The following is a 16774-nucleotide window of genomic DNA, read 5'->3' as shown; positions in this document are numbered from 1 at the left end:
TTACTATCAATAACTCCCAATCTAGCGCCTTTGGGCTTTTTTGTTCCATTAGGAAGGGTTTCCCTCTGGCTCCAGCATTATCTGCTCTTGCTAGCCCACTCTGTGTCTTCAGGTTTGGTTCGTGGCATTTCTTTACTAGAGTCCTCTTCCCAATTGGTCAATGGTCATTTTGTTGATGATTCTTTTCTCACTCTTTTGGAGGATGAAGAAAACATCAATAATGCCTTGAATTGCCTTGACACTTTTTGTCAAGCCTTTGGCTCTTCTATTCAATGGCATAAAACGCTATGTTATCGCCAGTCTTTTTTTGCCAACTCCACCTTGGCTTAACCAATTTGAATGGAAATGGGTCACACACAGGGAGATTTTCCACTTTTTAGGCATTCATTTTTCCTTTCAAGCGTCACTAGTGGATCTATGGAACACTGTGCTTGCAAAGATTACAAAGAAGCTGGACTATTGGCTTACAAAACCGCTTTCTCTTGCGGGCAAATTTCAGATTTGCTCTAAAGTTCTTGCAGCTACGCATGTCTATTATGCTTCCTGTTGGGCGCCTTCAAAAGCCTCCTATCAAAAATTAGAGCGATTGCTCCATGATTTTCTTTGGGCTTTTGGTTTCGACCATCATGGCTTTCACAGAGTTGCTTGGGATTTTTGTTCTCTCCCCAAAGAGTCTGGAAGCCTTGGCCTTCTCTCCACACAAAAGCAAGGCCTTGCTCTATGTGCAAAATGGATTATTCGTGCCATCACTGGAGACGAAGCTTGAAAGATTATGGTTCGGCATTGCATTTCCTCCGGGTTTCCTGTTAACAGACCTGCATGGAAGGGGATTGGCTTTCAAACCCTTCTCATCATGCAAGAACCCATGCACATACAAGGCTCTTTTGTTATCAAGCGCATATGGAAAGCTTGGGAAGCTGTTAAGCCTTGGCTTTGCTGGTCTGGTGATGACTTCTACAATGGGCTCTCTTTGAACCAGCAAAACATTTGGTGGTCTCCTCTATTTGCCATCCAGGGTATTCCCCTAGCCAAGACTCAAGGTGTTAGTGCTCTTTTCTTTTTCAAACGAGGCATCAAGACTCCTAAAGATATTTACTCTAGGGTCTCCATGAGTCTCAGATCTTGGGAAGATATGCAAGTCCAGTACCGTCTTGCCCGTTCAGATTGGCAAACTTTTGACTTGTTGCTTTCTGCAATTCTAGGCCACTTGATTCATAAAGTGGGTATCCACTCTGTTCGACCTTGGTGGACTGATTGGAAGTGGTATCCTGCCACTCCTTTCACCAGCTACAAGCCAAGTTTGGGATATAGATGGCTTTCTCCCCATCTGCCAATGGTGGATACACTCAATCAGAGATGGCATTTGGAATCCTCCCTTTCTTAATGGAGAAAGCGCTTTGACACTATTTGGAGTGTCATTACAAAACCCAAGATTTCTCATTTTGCTTGGTGCATGGCTTTTCAAGGTCTTCCCCTTGGGCTTCAGCTTAAGCATATTGGGGTTCCGGATCCTCGGTGTCCATTTTGTGGCCAACCAGAGTCTTTCTTGCATATTTTTTGATTCTATAGACGTGCTCAAAATTATTAGCACTGGATTCATGATTTTTTAAAGTCGTTTCGGCTTGAACCCTTTTCTTGGCATATGGTTATTTTGGGTGATTCCCCCAGGATCCGTAGAAAATTTACCTAGATCCGGCATACCTTTAGGATGGAGATTTTGTTCACCCTGTGGAAAGATCGAAATGTTGTTTTTTTCACTCACAATTTTCATGATATAAATATTGCTATGTACACTAAAGTGTGCATTTGTAATAATGTAATGATGCAGATCCAAGTGCAAGCAAACAAGGTGGCCCTGGAGGTGGCCCACCTTCAAGAGCTTCTCAATCATTGGGGCAATGCTCCTTGTACTATTGCCAAAGTACCTCTAGATGCCTTGATTGATACCACGCCGCCCAAAGGCCGCTACCAGGGGCACAATTCTTCGAGCCGCCACTCGCACACGTCACATTCACAGGCTTCCCGCCACTACTCTCCCACCAGTAGAAATGGTGGTTGGCAGCACCGCTTGGTTTCCCTGCCCCATGGTGGCACAGGCTAGTCCCCAACTCCTCCTCCTAGTCCTCAATGTGTGGTTTCTAGAAAGTGGCCCTTTCACTTGGAATTGGGAATCTCACCTCTGCGGCCTGATACAAAGGATGCTAACCAAGCCCCCGATGATGCTGCTGACGGCTGGACTGTTCCCAACCCGCCTGCCAATCCCAGGGATGACTAGGGATTTCATGATCAAGATGAACCACCCCCCTCAGTTGGCACTGCTTTAATTGCCTAAGGGTTGCTTCTTATATCTTTCTTTTTCATGAATAGTTGTTGATTCCGGTTTCGGCCGTGTGAACTCTCGTGGGGTGATCTTGTATCCCCTGGCCCTTTTGTGAATCATAATCTTAGTATATTATTTATTAATAGAAAAGGACTATTCATCAAAAAAAAAATTATAATATAATATTATAACACTGGCCCACAATAATAGAATTAAAGTGGGTGCTCACAACACATAATAATTATTATATAATAATATATAATAATTATGTTATAAAGTAATTATCACAAAATATAATTCCATCATCTCACAATAATATAATAATTATATTATTGATATAATTATATATTATTATTTATCAATAATAATAACTACAATAGTATAATCACATAATATAATTATACTATCTCACAGTATAATAATTATATTACTGATATAATTATTATATTATCAATCACAATAATTATATCACAACCTTAATTATATCTTAGGGCTAAGAAGGGATTTGACCTAGCTACAAAAATCAACATATACATACATAAAATATAACTTGAAGTATACAAAATTAAAAATATTTAACTTAAATGTTAAATTTTACGTATTCTCCTTTGCCAAAACACCTTGTACTTGACAATTGCAGATTCCACACTTGCCATGTAACTAGTGCATATCTACACTTGTCAAGTACAAGCGAAATTCTCGCCCACCCCTCCCCCCGCACCCCCCACTCTATCTTTCAAACCTTCAAATGTGAGAGTTTCAAGTGAAAATTGAAGGAAAGGGTGACAAATAGAGGAGACGGGTTATAAATTTGCAAAGAAATACTTGTACTTAACAAGTGCAGAATCCGCATATGTCATGACATGGTTGTACTTGACTAAAGAAGATTTCGCACTTGTCAAGTGCAAGTTTGCCCATTTCTACCCACTTTTATTTCGAGTTAAAACAAGTCAATCATGTTGCAATCTGCCATGCAAGAGCCCCTGCAGGTTCTAACTCTGACAAATACTATATATGCTAAAAATGTGATATCAACTATTGAAATAATAATGTAGCTATCAGACACTACCATAACATCCTAATGCTAAAAAAGACTAATCATGCTGACCACTCAAAATTATACAAGGAAGAGAACAAGAAACTACGTACATGGAGGGTGTTAAAAACACATAAAGTAGTAAGCTTTAGATAGAAAGAAATCTGTTTTCTAACTATTTCTTGTAATATGTACAAATTGGTATCGTCATAGCACTAATTAATAGAAGAGCCAGCATAAAATCGTTGTGATAGGCTCAACAAGAAAACAACTATGCGGCTGCATATGTTTCTATTATTGGAAAGTGCATTGAAATTTAAAGATAAATTATAAATACAAGTCTCCAGGAATCCTCAAAGGGAAGTGTGGAGACAAACCAAATGCAAGTTTGATGTTTCAGTATTATATATCTAATATCTTGGTGGTAGTACATGCGTGTCATTCTGCAGAGCATTTTCTTATTTTCCACCTCTAACCGTCACCACTATGCATTGTTCGATAATGATCATAAGATGTTAACAAAAGAATAAAAATGAAAATTAATCAGCCAGACAAATCTCTGTTATTTATGTTAGTATATAATCAATGCACACAAAGATACAAAGGAGCAATGATACTTACTGTCTTCAGAGCTTCCAACTTTGATATTTCAGCATTTAGAATGCATTTGAGTTCTTCATATTCATCATTCTTGTCTGGCTTCAAAGTTTGGCTTGTCAGCTTCCTAATTTCAGCTTCCATCTGTTCACTTGTCTGCTTGTTGAAGTCTGATTCTTCCCTTTTGAGGGACTGTTTCCATAAAAAAAAATTAAAAGATTTAGTATGATATTCATCTGAAAATTATATCACTTCATTACATCATGAGGAAGAGAAACATATTGTAAATGAGGATAAAATGTTTCTAATTTTTTTAATATAAAAATAATAATCAGTAATGGCAGAACAGGATGTAAAGATTCAGTGGATTTAGATGAAATTTACTAGAAGAAAAACTAAATACAAGAAGAATTATTGATTTAAGTTCAAATAAGTTCATCACATGGAGGAAAATGAATTAAATTGACCAGGAAAGTATTTCATTCCCAGATGAATGAATGTGAAAACCAAGACCATAAAGCTAAAGGTTTACATATGTGGTGACACTAGCTTCAATACTTACCAAAGAAAAAATCCGGCCTCCAGGATGGAACAGCTTTGATGACCTTTGCTCACCATACTGGCTATGCCTTCACAAACTAGGACATGAAAACCAGTTGGATGGAGCTAGGGTGTATGAGGTGGCATTATATTTAGTAATTTACCATGATAGGGACCCATAGAAATTAAGACTGAGATCCATAGATACCTTTTCATAGAGCATGTTCAAGTTGGTGTGTCCTGTAGCTTGATGAAGAGCATAAGCCTCCAGATAACCAATAATGCAAAAATAAAGACAGTTTTATAGAGAGCAATTTCTTAAACAGAACCTTTGTTGTGGATGTGGTCCTATTCATATGTTATATGAGATCATTTCTTTAGTTTCCCTTATATTTTTGTGTGAAAGCAAACTAATCGATCTATATTCATCTATTAATTGTGTACCTAAGACTAAGAATTGAACTATCAATTTATATTTGATTCTGCATATACCCTTTCATTTTTTGTTTTCCTAAAAAAACATAACAGTTCTCTATGTTATTTTGATTTAGGGTTTTCTCCTTTATGCTTTCCCATTATTTTTCTTTTTTTGGTCTCCTTTGTACTTTCCAGTTTATGGGGCACAAAAACCCAAAAGACAAACACACAAAATGATTGCCCGTCACATGATGATTTCTCCCACCATTGCAAGTGCATATTGCTGCCCATTAAGCAAGTCAGAAAGATAATCTAACCACTGACCAATTTAGCTGCCAAAAATACTATGAATCCTGCAAGAAGTCTACCAATATAATAAAAGACCTATTGGTCAATTGCTGTTTGTAAAAATCTGGGACTAACCTAGGGTTGTCTCTAGTCTAGTCATTAAGGGAGCATTAGATATGCTATGCTATTCAGATTGATATGTAAACAAGAAGTTACTGGATATGATGATGTCTAATAACACACATTAATAATGTCCAACCAATACAACAGCTTACACAATCCAGGTTACAACCACCAATGTAAGATTATTTAACATTAATAAATATAGTGTACCCACATTTGAGAGTGTAGTACACAAAATCTCTCTAAGACTGCATTCATTTGTTTAACAAATGTTAGAAAAATGGCTAGGAACAAATATCTATTGGTGAACAAAGTCTCCTTATTAAGTGAGCAGAACTATATCTGATTCTAGTCATGGTCAGCTATATTTGGGACCTTGAGCTCAACCATGGTGTCTAGTTTCACTAAAACAGATGCTTAATCTTGGTTGTGGAAGAGTCATGACAAACATAGGAGATGATGCTATTTTATTCGTGAGGGATGTAAAAAGCATTGTTGGCTACACTATTGGTTAAATATGTGAGGTGTTAGCATCCCAATTTGTCTGTCTCTTTCCCTTGTTCTACTCTACAAGTCATTGTGTTTTGTGCTTATCTCCCATGTTTACCCATCTTATATTCCTATGTTGAGTGAATGCCTTTGTGAATCGACATTCTGTTCCCAGATTTAAACCCTTTAGTTTCAACTTAAGTTGCAGGTGTTTTGTTTCAAGATTTCCAACATACTGAAAAAGGTTCTAAATCTAGTGGTGGCTACATGTATCCATTTTAAAATGTTCTAAATCCATTTTAAAATGGATACATGTGAAAGAAAATAAGTTGACACTTTATAGGGGTCCAAGAACTAGTAACCGACACCAAGGTTCCAATTTCCTAATCAATCTCCAAACAAAAGGAAGAAGAGGTCACATCTTGGGCCACAATGGCAAATTAATGTGGTTATTGAACCACTTAAAGTCCCCAACGAAGGGTCTATGGCAACAAGTTTTGCTGAAATACGAAACAGTGAAGAAGAGACATAAGTTTGTCGATGATTTACCATGGTTCCTAAACTACCTCCAAGGTCCAACATAGTTTTGACTCTTCCTAAAGCATCAACGAGTCTAGGACCCATAAACCAAGGGGAATGATGTATGCTTGATCTACAAAGAGGTGAGATGGGTATCAAAAGAAGCGGTTTAAGCGAGAACCAAATGGGTCTTGAGAGCCAAACAGAGTGGATCTGCAATTTACTCACCCTACTACTCACATTTACTAACCTACCAACTCTCCCTCCTTTCATGACTCTCATTGATGACTAGAAGTGTTGTTTACAAAAGGAAGAAGAATAGCATACCTTGTGGGTGTTATGATAAATTGACTTGTATTGTTGTATTAAACAAAGGATAGGAAAGCTCCTTATATAAATTTACAAAAATGATGATTCTAATAGAAACAATCCTGAACTAAAGACGAAATTAGAAACTACCTAATAAAATAAAGACTAACTAAGATGATTGTAGAAGCAACATTACAATATTCTAATACCCTCCCTTAATGGTCATCATCTAAATACCTTGCAAAAGACTATACATGTCTTGAGGTCATAAATTCATCAAAATATTTTATTGTTGCTAAGACCCTCCTTGGATTCACAGAATGTTAATGACCAAGAGTAACCAACATATGTCCAGAAAAAATAGCAAAGGTTGCCCCCCTTCTTCAGAATGCTATAAACAAGAGACAGAAGCATGCCATTAACTCTCCCATTGAGATGAATTTGCAACTAACCCTCACAAAACCTACAAAACCTCTAACTAGAAATCAATTACAAAACGTCCAACTTGATGTTGGATAAAAAAATTGTCCTTCCTTGTAGATAGAGACACACACAGAGAACAACTGCCACAATTTTCAGGAAAAATCAGCAAACCCTTCAAATTATTGTAGATGAGTAGGATACCCCAAAATAGATTGCAAGATGCCATGATTTGAAGTTAACAAAGTATCATTTTTTTCGACAAAAACAGTAAAAGCCCTAAAACAGGAATCTTGACAGAAAATCCCACGTACACTTTACAAAACTATAGAAACCATAAACGATTTTTGAGGAGAAAAATCAAGAAAGCCAGATACGATTTTGAGGTGAAAAAAGGATCAAAACCAGAAAAACAAAAAACCAAAAAAAAAACTGAGACACGGATCAAAGAATACAAAACTTCGTTCTGAGGAAAAACTATAAGACCCAACAAATAATGTTTGAGGAAAAAATTATAAAAACCCAACAAATAATTTTTATCAAGAGACAAAATCATTAAAATCCACCACAAATTTTTCAAGGGAAAAATTATGAAACCCGTTAGAGAAACCTTCATGCAAAAAAACACAAGACTTTGCATGGTAAAATAGTGCATGCAAGTAACATAAAACTCACAAAAAGCACATGCAGGTACATGCAACCCTCGAAAATCAAAGACTTTTCTTGAGATCGAATAATTGTGAGATCAAAACCCTTGATCAAGCTTGCGATTTTCATCAAAATCCTTGAAGATGAACCACAAAGTTTTCAAAATATACCTCCAATGATTTTTATTTTAAAATTATGAAGAAAAAAAATTCTGGATCAAAAGAGGCTCAATTTTTTTTAAACCCGCCAAATTTTATGAAATCCCATCAACTTGATCTAATACAATGTTATGAAAAATTGATGTTGTATTGTTGTATTAAAAAGAAGAGATAAAAGCTCCTTATATAGATTTACAAAAACAATGTTTCTAAAGGAAGAATCATGAACTAAAGACAAAATTAGAAACTACCTAAAAAAACGAAGACTAACTAAGATGATCATTAAAGAAAAATTACAAATATTGTAATAGTGGGTACATCACGGCATATTTGAGGCTGCTGTAAAGTGCAGGAATGATGAAAAACATTAAGCAAAGTTATGGTTATCCCTAGCTGTTGTTGAGGTCATAGATTTTGAGATTTTCTAACAAATTTACATCTTTCCCACTTTGGCACAAGTTGTGGCAGGGTATATACACATTATGTTTCATTATTTAATTGGACGGAAAAATCAATATGGGGAAGAACTAAGAAGATACCTTCAAACAGCTAGGGTTACAGCTCTAGCAAAGAGAAAGACATTTTATTTGTATTTTGTTGATTTGAGTTCACCTCAAATTTGTAATGAAAAACTATTGTAGTCTAGGAGTATAAAATGGGGAATCGAACTTAACTAAGTGTCTCCATTGGCATTGTGTTTATTTCTGGATGTATATGTGATCAATTGGCTAGCCAAATGACTTTAAAATCACTGCAAAGGTTTTGTATGGAGATTTCTCAAAGTAATAGAGGACATTTCTAAGTTTGTCTAATGATTACCAGGTAGAATCATTTAATATTCTGCAAATTCAGTTATATCTATGAATGCACGTGTAAAACCTAGTTTACTCGTGTATTCTACACGGTTTAGTCTTCAACAAAACCTTCAATAATGAATCACACCAAGATTTCAGTCATTACATGTTCTAAATGGATCCATGACTCTGTTGCCCTATTAGAATTGGTATCAGTCTGCTCATCACCCCAACAAATTAAAACAATCAAATCATAACCAGTTTCTTTTAATTGTGTTGTGTTAGATCATCCATGACTCCATGTGCGATTGCATCGTGTTAGCTCTTCCATGACTCCATGTTTGAGTACATAACAGCAATAGGGTTTGTTTACCAAGATTTTACACACTATACATGATCATCTTTTTCTACTATATGAGGTGTATCAATTTGTATTTATAAGTCAGCATGTAGGTACACTCTAACGGGTCTAAATAAGGGTACACCATGCAATGGGTATAATCTATGACAAGATAGTTGCTCAGTCATAGTAATATCATGTAATTCAGCACCTTGGAAAAATCCATTTGTCTTGCAAAACTAAAAGTGAAGGAGGTTCTACCTACCTCAGCAATTGGTCTTCGGTTGCCCAACTTAGGTCTTGTGGTATTCTTCCCATCAATTACACCCATGGCACCTAGATGACTCCAATCTTAGGTGATCGAGAATTACAACTCAAATCACCACCATGAGGAATGCCTTGAAATTGCACTTCTCAAAAGCCAAATAGAAGGGTACATATTTGCTTGGTGATAGGATGCAAGGTTCAGTTAGCTAGGGACCAAATTCATTTGAGCCTTCACATAATTTATAATCTCGTTAAGCATTAAGAAAGAATCCCATAGAAACAATAGATAGGGGAATCGAAGCTCAATACTTGAATGCTAAGTCACAAGGCTCAAGTTCGAGTTCGAAAACTATGAAGTTCGGAAAAAGTTCAACAAGGCAAAAAAATTCGACAATAAATTTGCCTTATATAATTTTCAAAAAAATATAAATATATAACCTTGATTCCTAACTATGGGAGTGTTCAACTTTGTAGAGAGAATTATAGACTATGATTTTTTTTTACTTTTCTTTGCTAATAAAAAGAATTAAAATAAAAGAATAATAATTTTTTATTTTCATTTTTTGATCGATAAGCGGCCAAAGCCTTAGAATATATTTTATTAATGAAATAATATTTTACAAATCCTCTATTCAAACGGGCACTAATAGGAAACAACGGGGAAGAAAACCTCCAATCTTGCCAGGGACATAGTCCTATATTATACAATTTGCAAAGGGGCATACCCCGGTTTGTTAATTACATCTAAACTTCAGCAAGGACTTGATATCATCATCATAATTACAATTTAGTAGTTTACATTACTATGGCAGATGTGGTAGGATAGATATGAGCCTCCACATTAACATGTTTGGATGCGCATAGCCCTGCATCAAAAGACAAAGAAACCAAAGCACACAAAAAACTAGAGGAACAAAAACTTCTAGCCAAGATAGTAGTAAAGGAGAAAGGTAATGGAAGGGAAAAGATGCAATATACATCTAAACAAAGACACGATAAAAGGTACCAAGAGAGATAGAAAGCAAAAAGGGTTAGGAGATTAAGACAGAGAATAATAAAATTGTCAAATATTATAAAGGTCTAACTTCTTAGAAAGATTCCAACAAATAATTCCTGTTTTGATGGAGTAGCTAGTGTTCCTGCGAAGTTTACTAGAGCACACTCAATCTTAAGATTAACATTTGCAAAATCAATATGAACGTAAAAACTGTTGAAGATAGTAGTTGTGATAGAGATCTTTATCTCTAGAAATGTAAACGTTATAACTGTTATTGTTACGTTCAGCTGAAAAGGACACTTATATTTAAATTGTAATATTGAATGTAATGACATGTGTCATTTACATGCATTGAGACATGAATATTCGAAGAGTTATTATAAATTATAGCAGTTATAGGAATCTCAAGAGACCTTTCAGTTATCATGTGAAGAATCTCTCCTATTGTTATATATTTGCATCATGCAAAGGATATTGTACTCTTGAACATTTCATTATCAATAAAGAGATATTTTCGTTGTGTGGTTGGGTTTTTCCCTTCATTCTCGAAGGGTTTTCCCAGGATATTTCTAGTGTTCGTTGTTTCAGTTTTGAGCTCTATTCTTGTTGATGTTGATCATTATTGATTTATGGGATCTAAGCTCCAACATGGTATCAGAGCCTAGTTGATAACAGTAATAAATTATAACTTCAATATGTGTTCAATCTGGGTGCTTTGGGCACAATTTTATTTTGCTATCAGATATAATCATCACAATCATTCTTATGTTTGCATCTTCCTTTGGCCTAGTCATTGTCCAGAATCCATTTTTAGATAGGTCATGAAGTCCTATGCAATTTTGATGTTTGCATTAGGGGTCTTTAAACAAAGTCTGCTATGATTCCTAATGAAGATTCAAAGGCAAAGTGATGTGCTGAAGAGAGATGCCAAGAAGATCATTTACATGCAGTAGAATGTGATTGTTGCCAATCTTTAGGCAAGATCACGTTAGTAGACGAGAGGGAACATCTTTATATGACATTGTTTATTATGAGAGAGGCTCCTCTACATCTGTTCATTTAACGGAGACAGGAGAATAATGACCGCAATTCATCATTCAGTATGCTTTCATCAGTTTTCCTGCAAATGAAAATGGCAAGGTGGCTATGGAGTTGGCTCAGTGGCAGTTTCTCATTTTTGAGTATCGGTTCTTTGTATTCATTTCTGGAGGTGTGATCGTGATTTCCATTGGTGCATGATGGGGTTGCATTTATGCAATTAGTGCGTGTTTGAGTTATTCACTCTCAGTCTGTATATGTTCAAGGTAAGTGATCTAGTAAATTACTTTTAAAATTATGCTTGACATCAGTTTTAAATTAAATCATTATTATTTTATAATGCAACGTTTCTATTTCTTCGTGAACATCGACGGTTACTCTTCTAATCATTGCTCTTTATGACAGTTGGTGCTCAATTCATTGTTGTTTATACCAAGCGTTTATATGTTCAATCCTGGTTCTTCAAAAACTGTTGGCAACAAATGCACATCTGGGCCGTCGCATAGCATTTCGCCATTCTGAAGTGTATGTTTATGTCTTCCGCAATGAAGTCACCATTCTTGACTCAGACAAAACCCTTGTCTACCTGCGTAATGCACTTCATTTTTTGCGATCCCTCTTTCGACAAAATGGCTGCAGCATCATGATGTTATGTTGTAACGGCAAAGGAAATTTTTATCTACCTTGTCAGTTACGAGTATAAAAGAAAGGATCTTCGTTTTGTTTAAAATAGCGGTGGAGTTTGTCTTTTCGTGGGCTCCAACTCTTGCCAAAAATAAGAGTATTATGCAGAGTCATAAAGGATGATAGTGACAATCTCTAGCTTTGATGCCGAAGGGCGAGAAATAGCAATTCAAGGAAACTGCACTGTGACAAGAATTGTCGCTCTCTCTTGCTCAAACTCCATTTGCAGTCAGTACTATAGTAGTACTTGTGATTCGTTTGATTGATTCTTGAATTTTTCAACACAGGGTATAATGTTTGCATTGTTCACATAATTATATCTTAATGATAGATTGATTTTATTACTATATTATTAATCTGACTTCATTGCAGGAAGCACCAATGAATTGATGAGAGGTTGATGAACGTTATTTGTATTGATGATGCATATTTTCAGTTAAAAAGGGAAGATCATATTCAGAGGAAGTCTTTTCAACTCCAGAGCGAGTTTACAAGATAGTGGAAGTGTTGAAGACTCGTAGGGAGCTTATGATTTTAGAGGGAGGTTTTTTGTGTTATCTTTATAATGACTTTAATGTTATTGTGATATTTGTGAGGCCACGCCCCGACCCTTCATAGCCTTAGTTGTTATTTTATCATTTTGACACTCACGACTCGAGATGTCGAGACATTATCTGATACTTAGAATATATGATATTATTTCATGCTGTGTGATGTTACTTTCAGATATCTGATGTTTTGTCATTTAATGTTTTATGAATATGTATGTTGATGAAATCAGTAAATGTAGGATTGATACTTTGATTAAGAGATTTTAAATGATTAAGAATTAAGTAGGATGAAGAAACCCTTATTGATGTATATTTCAATTTATGTGAATTTCTGATACGTATATACATATGTACATGTGATTTTACGGGACTACTGATGTGTGCAATGAGTGTGCAGATACTTAGCCGAGAAACCCTACGGAGGAACAGAATTGATCTCTATGTCTTAATTTTGGAAACCTTGTTGTTCGTAATTCACGTATTGTACTGTGAGATGTATGTATTTTATTTCTGTGTTCAGTGAATGTTAATGTTCGTAACTATGTTCTTTTAGTGTCGCTTGACACTCGTAAATTGTTTATGTTCTTCAGTGTGCTGATTAGGGTTAGTTGTGTAACCTTTGGACCCAAGTTGGTTTAAGTTAGCGTCAGTTTGCTAATTTGGTTCTTAATCGAGTTTAGTCACCCTTAATCCGGATTAGTGCTTAATTTGCATTTTTGAGTTGTTGAATGGTCCTATTTTATTTCCTAGATTTTATTTGGCTCTAAAACCTCTTTCCTAAGACTTAAAACTTGATATAATTATACCCAAAGGGTATGGGTATGGGTTAGGGGTCTTTTCCAACCCCTAAGCCCCTTTTGTTGACTTTGGAGATCACTCAAAAAGTCTCTTTTTGCCTTTGTGCGAAAATTGACCATGGTTCCATAAGATGCCTCACCCCACCTCCTTTTTGTGTTTAACCATAGTGTAGGTTGAGTTAGGAATTTCTAGAATTGTTAGTGGGTGGAAGTAGTTATTGCTCCTTTTGGGTGGTTGAGTTGGAGGCTTATTTAGAGGCCTTCATTGGACTAGTTGAGGTTGTTACCCAATCTCTACATTTAGAGAAGAGTTATTGAAGATTGAAGAAAGGAGAAGGAAACTCTACTCAAACTTGTTCATTGCCATTACCTCTTTGTGAAGGTTGGAATTCTCATGTCCCTTGTTCAGATTTCATTCTTGTTTCATGCTTATGCTACCTTGTTGTTGTTTCAATGTTTGTATGTTTGTGGGTATGTTGGGAAGCTTTGAAAACCATGTTATTTTTGGATGATTTCTTTTCATGTTTATGTTTGCAATTTTGAGATTTTTCTTGCATGGGTGTTTTGGTATTACTCACCCTTGGAGAGGGCAGAAGTGACCAATTTTGGGAAAGGTCTGTTTAGTCGGACTCCAACCAGTGTAGAGTCTCTTCTCAGGATGAGAAGAGGGAGAAAGGGTAGGGTGTTATGGGCCCCTACCTGTCAGCACAAAACTGGTATGATTATGGTATGTTGAAATGGAAGAACAGAAGTTCTTGGTATATAGCCCCGATTGGGCATCTGTTTGGTGATGTGCTTGACTTCTCCTGGTTGGAAGAATCCACCTTTCCCTAGTTTTGATTGATTATGCTTGTTTGATTGTCTCTTGGTTATGCTTGGTTGTCACTCGATCAGATATTTGTTTCCTCCACGGTTCGTAGAAATGTGTTGCTGAATTGGATATGGAACCTGGATGAGGGTCATGAAAAAAATTCAAGTAAATTGTTGAAATTTGGGATTGATATCCTATGTAATGGTATTTCAAACCTTGTTGTTATGGCGACGAAGCCGGGTTTTCTTCCTGGTTCTTTCCCGGCTGAGCCTTGAATCAGGTTTGCCAATAAAATTGGAGTTTGAGTATAATTGTTTATCATGTGATTTAATCGTGATTTAAATTTAGATGGATGCACATCAAAATAGGATGGAAATGATGTTGTTTCAATTAGGCAAATTTTAAGTTGTATTATATGTTGGAAACGAAAATTCTATTATGAATGAAGGTTCAGTTTTAGTGATTGTTGGAATTAATTCAATTCTTGCATTGTGATTTAAATGGACAATTAAACCTCTTGGGTTATTTAGTTGCAAGAAGTCCTATTAAATTTACAAATAAATAAATATTCCCTCTTGGTAATATATCAACTTGAAATCTATACTTAGCAAAAATAAAGACCTTTCAAAAAAAAAATCTATCCTAGACTCAAAAAAAGGCCTCTGGATTTTGTATAGAGGAATGTTTTATCCTTTCCTTGCAACAGAGAATCTTTAAAGATTCTCTTAACTATGCTTTTGAATAAACAAAAATAAGAATTAATTTTTTTTTAAAAAATACATATATATAATACATAAATAATAATAATTCAAATATCTTTTCCTAATCCCTTTACTTCTTATCCTTCTTCTCACCAAGAAAATTTTTTATACTTTAAGTTCCCCCCTCTTTCCTAGGCGTTGATTTGCAAAGTGTCATCATGATGTGATGACATTACCCTGCCATGTTTATCACTCTGGTCGATGCTGGGTTTGAGGCAAGTGGTTGTCTAAGTTTTGCATGAAGTCAAACTTCATTATTACCTTTTTCCATGGTAGGAGGCGCTCTTCTTTTTGTCTTGTCCTTGCACCGCCCACATACCCTGGGCCAAATCTGCTTGGGATGTGTTTTGTAGACCCTGGGACCACGTGGGGAAGTTTGGGAATGCGCCCCAAGTTTGGAAAGCGCTTGGTAATGCATAGTAGTTTTGAGGGGATTTTGGTGAAGGGGGTGTAGGGATAAGTTAGAAAGTAGATTAGGGTAGTATGGTAAATGCTAGATTTAGTTTTTTTTTTTTTTTAGTTTTCTTCTTTGTTGTGGTTAGTTTTTATTATTGAGTTTAGATATCTTTTTAGTTATTAATGTTAATGAGTTTAGATTAGTTTATGTTAGGATTAGTTTTAGTATAGTGGGTAGCATTTAGGTTTATAAGTTAAGACAAGTCTAGTTTTAAGATAGTTTTAAAATTAGTGAATGATAGTTAGTCATTAATTAGTTGGATTAATTGTTGCTTATAATTTAATTATTGTGTCCTTTTTAAATATTAGTTTTAGTTTAGATTAGTGAGTGGTTAATTTATATTCTTTGTAGTTAGATTTTATTAAATTTAGTTAATTTTAGATTTAAGTTAAAATGTCAGTTACATTTTTAGGTTAGTTTGTTTTGTTATTTTAAAGTTTTGGTTTAAAAGTTAGTTATTAATTAAGTTTGTTTAGTTGTTATTTGTTTTAAATTTTAAAATATATTTAGTAGTTTAGTTTAGGTCAGTAAGATTTTACTAATGAAATCTAGTTTAGATTTTAATTTATTCAATTTTCGTTATATTATTAATGTCATCGTTAACTTAGAATAATTCTTAAATTTATAAATGTATTTAGTTTTATTAAGTATAATTAGTGTCAGTATGTTTTATTGTGTTAAGTTTTAAATTTAAGATAGTTGAATTATTCAATGGTATTCAATTTAAGTGCAATTTATATTGTTTATATCTTTAGAAATGCTTAATTTTAATAGCATTATAGATTTAAATAAAATGGAGATTAGAGTGAAGTTAATTAAAGTATATTTATGTGTATGGTTAGATGTGACACTTATTTTAATTAGATCGTTGATTTAATTTTTTTAGTTAATTATACCCGCGCCCATTTCAATGGTCATTCAATTATTTTAGATGTATTGCGGTAAAATTAATGTAATATCATAACAACTGTTGATATCATTCAAAAAAAAAAAGTTGTGTGTGTGTTTTGCCCTCATTTTTTTTTTTTTGGGCATGACAATATTAATATTATATTCTTATAGTTATTTTGATGCGATGAGATTTATAAGTATTATTCTAAATCTCTTTGGTATGTGTGAGATTAGACCACAAAGATGTGAGTATTTATGGTTATATTGCTTGAAAGAGATTTTTTTAGCATTGATAGTTGATTTTAATAATCTCTCTTGGCTGCAGAATGCAATAAGATAAGGATTATAGCTCCAGAGGGAGATGTTGAACTTTGAAGGGAGATTTTAGCTTCAGAGGGAGGCTTCATAATTAAGAGGGAGTGCTTAATAAATCTCTTTCATTCTTATTTATGATTGTGATGTGTGTGGTATCTGTAAAATCTAAGACTTAAATGGAACCAAGTCTTGCTTTTATTATGCCTA

The 16774-nt window shown here is 34.9% G+C and overlaps 1 protein-coding gene across 2 annotated transcripts in view; it reads right to left on the bottom strand.

Annotated features, from left to right (window-relative positions):
• Positions 1 to 16774, bottom strand: part of LOC149538660 (paramyosin-like protein) — a 263507-nt gene that overhangs the window by 204304 nt on the left and 42429 nt on the right. For both annotated transcript variants that reach the window (XR_016356086.1, XM_089799989.1), the window contains exon 11: positions 3978 to 4145. Coding sequence is in view for 1 of the 2 variants with exons in the window: in XM_089799989.1 (XP_089656115.1) it covers positions 3978 to 4145 (168 nt within the window). In the remaining variant the exon portion in view is untranslated. The remainder of the gene's footprint in view (positions 1 to 3977; positions 4146 to 16774) is intronic.

The sequence above is a fragment of the Cupressus sempervirens genome, chromosome 9 (genome assembly GCF_028749045.1).
Source record: "Cupressus sempervirens isolate cs-2001-9-10 chromosome 9, ASM2874904v1, whole genome shotgun sequence".
NCBI lineage: Eukaryota > Viridiplantae > Streptophyta > Pinopsida > Cupressales > Cupressaceae > Cupressus > Cupressus sempervirens.
Note: the sequence above shows the minus strand (reverse complement) of the source record. Positions and strands in the feature narration are given on the sequence as shown.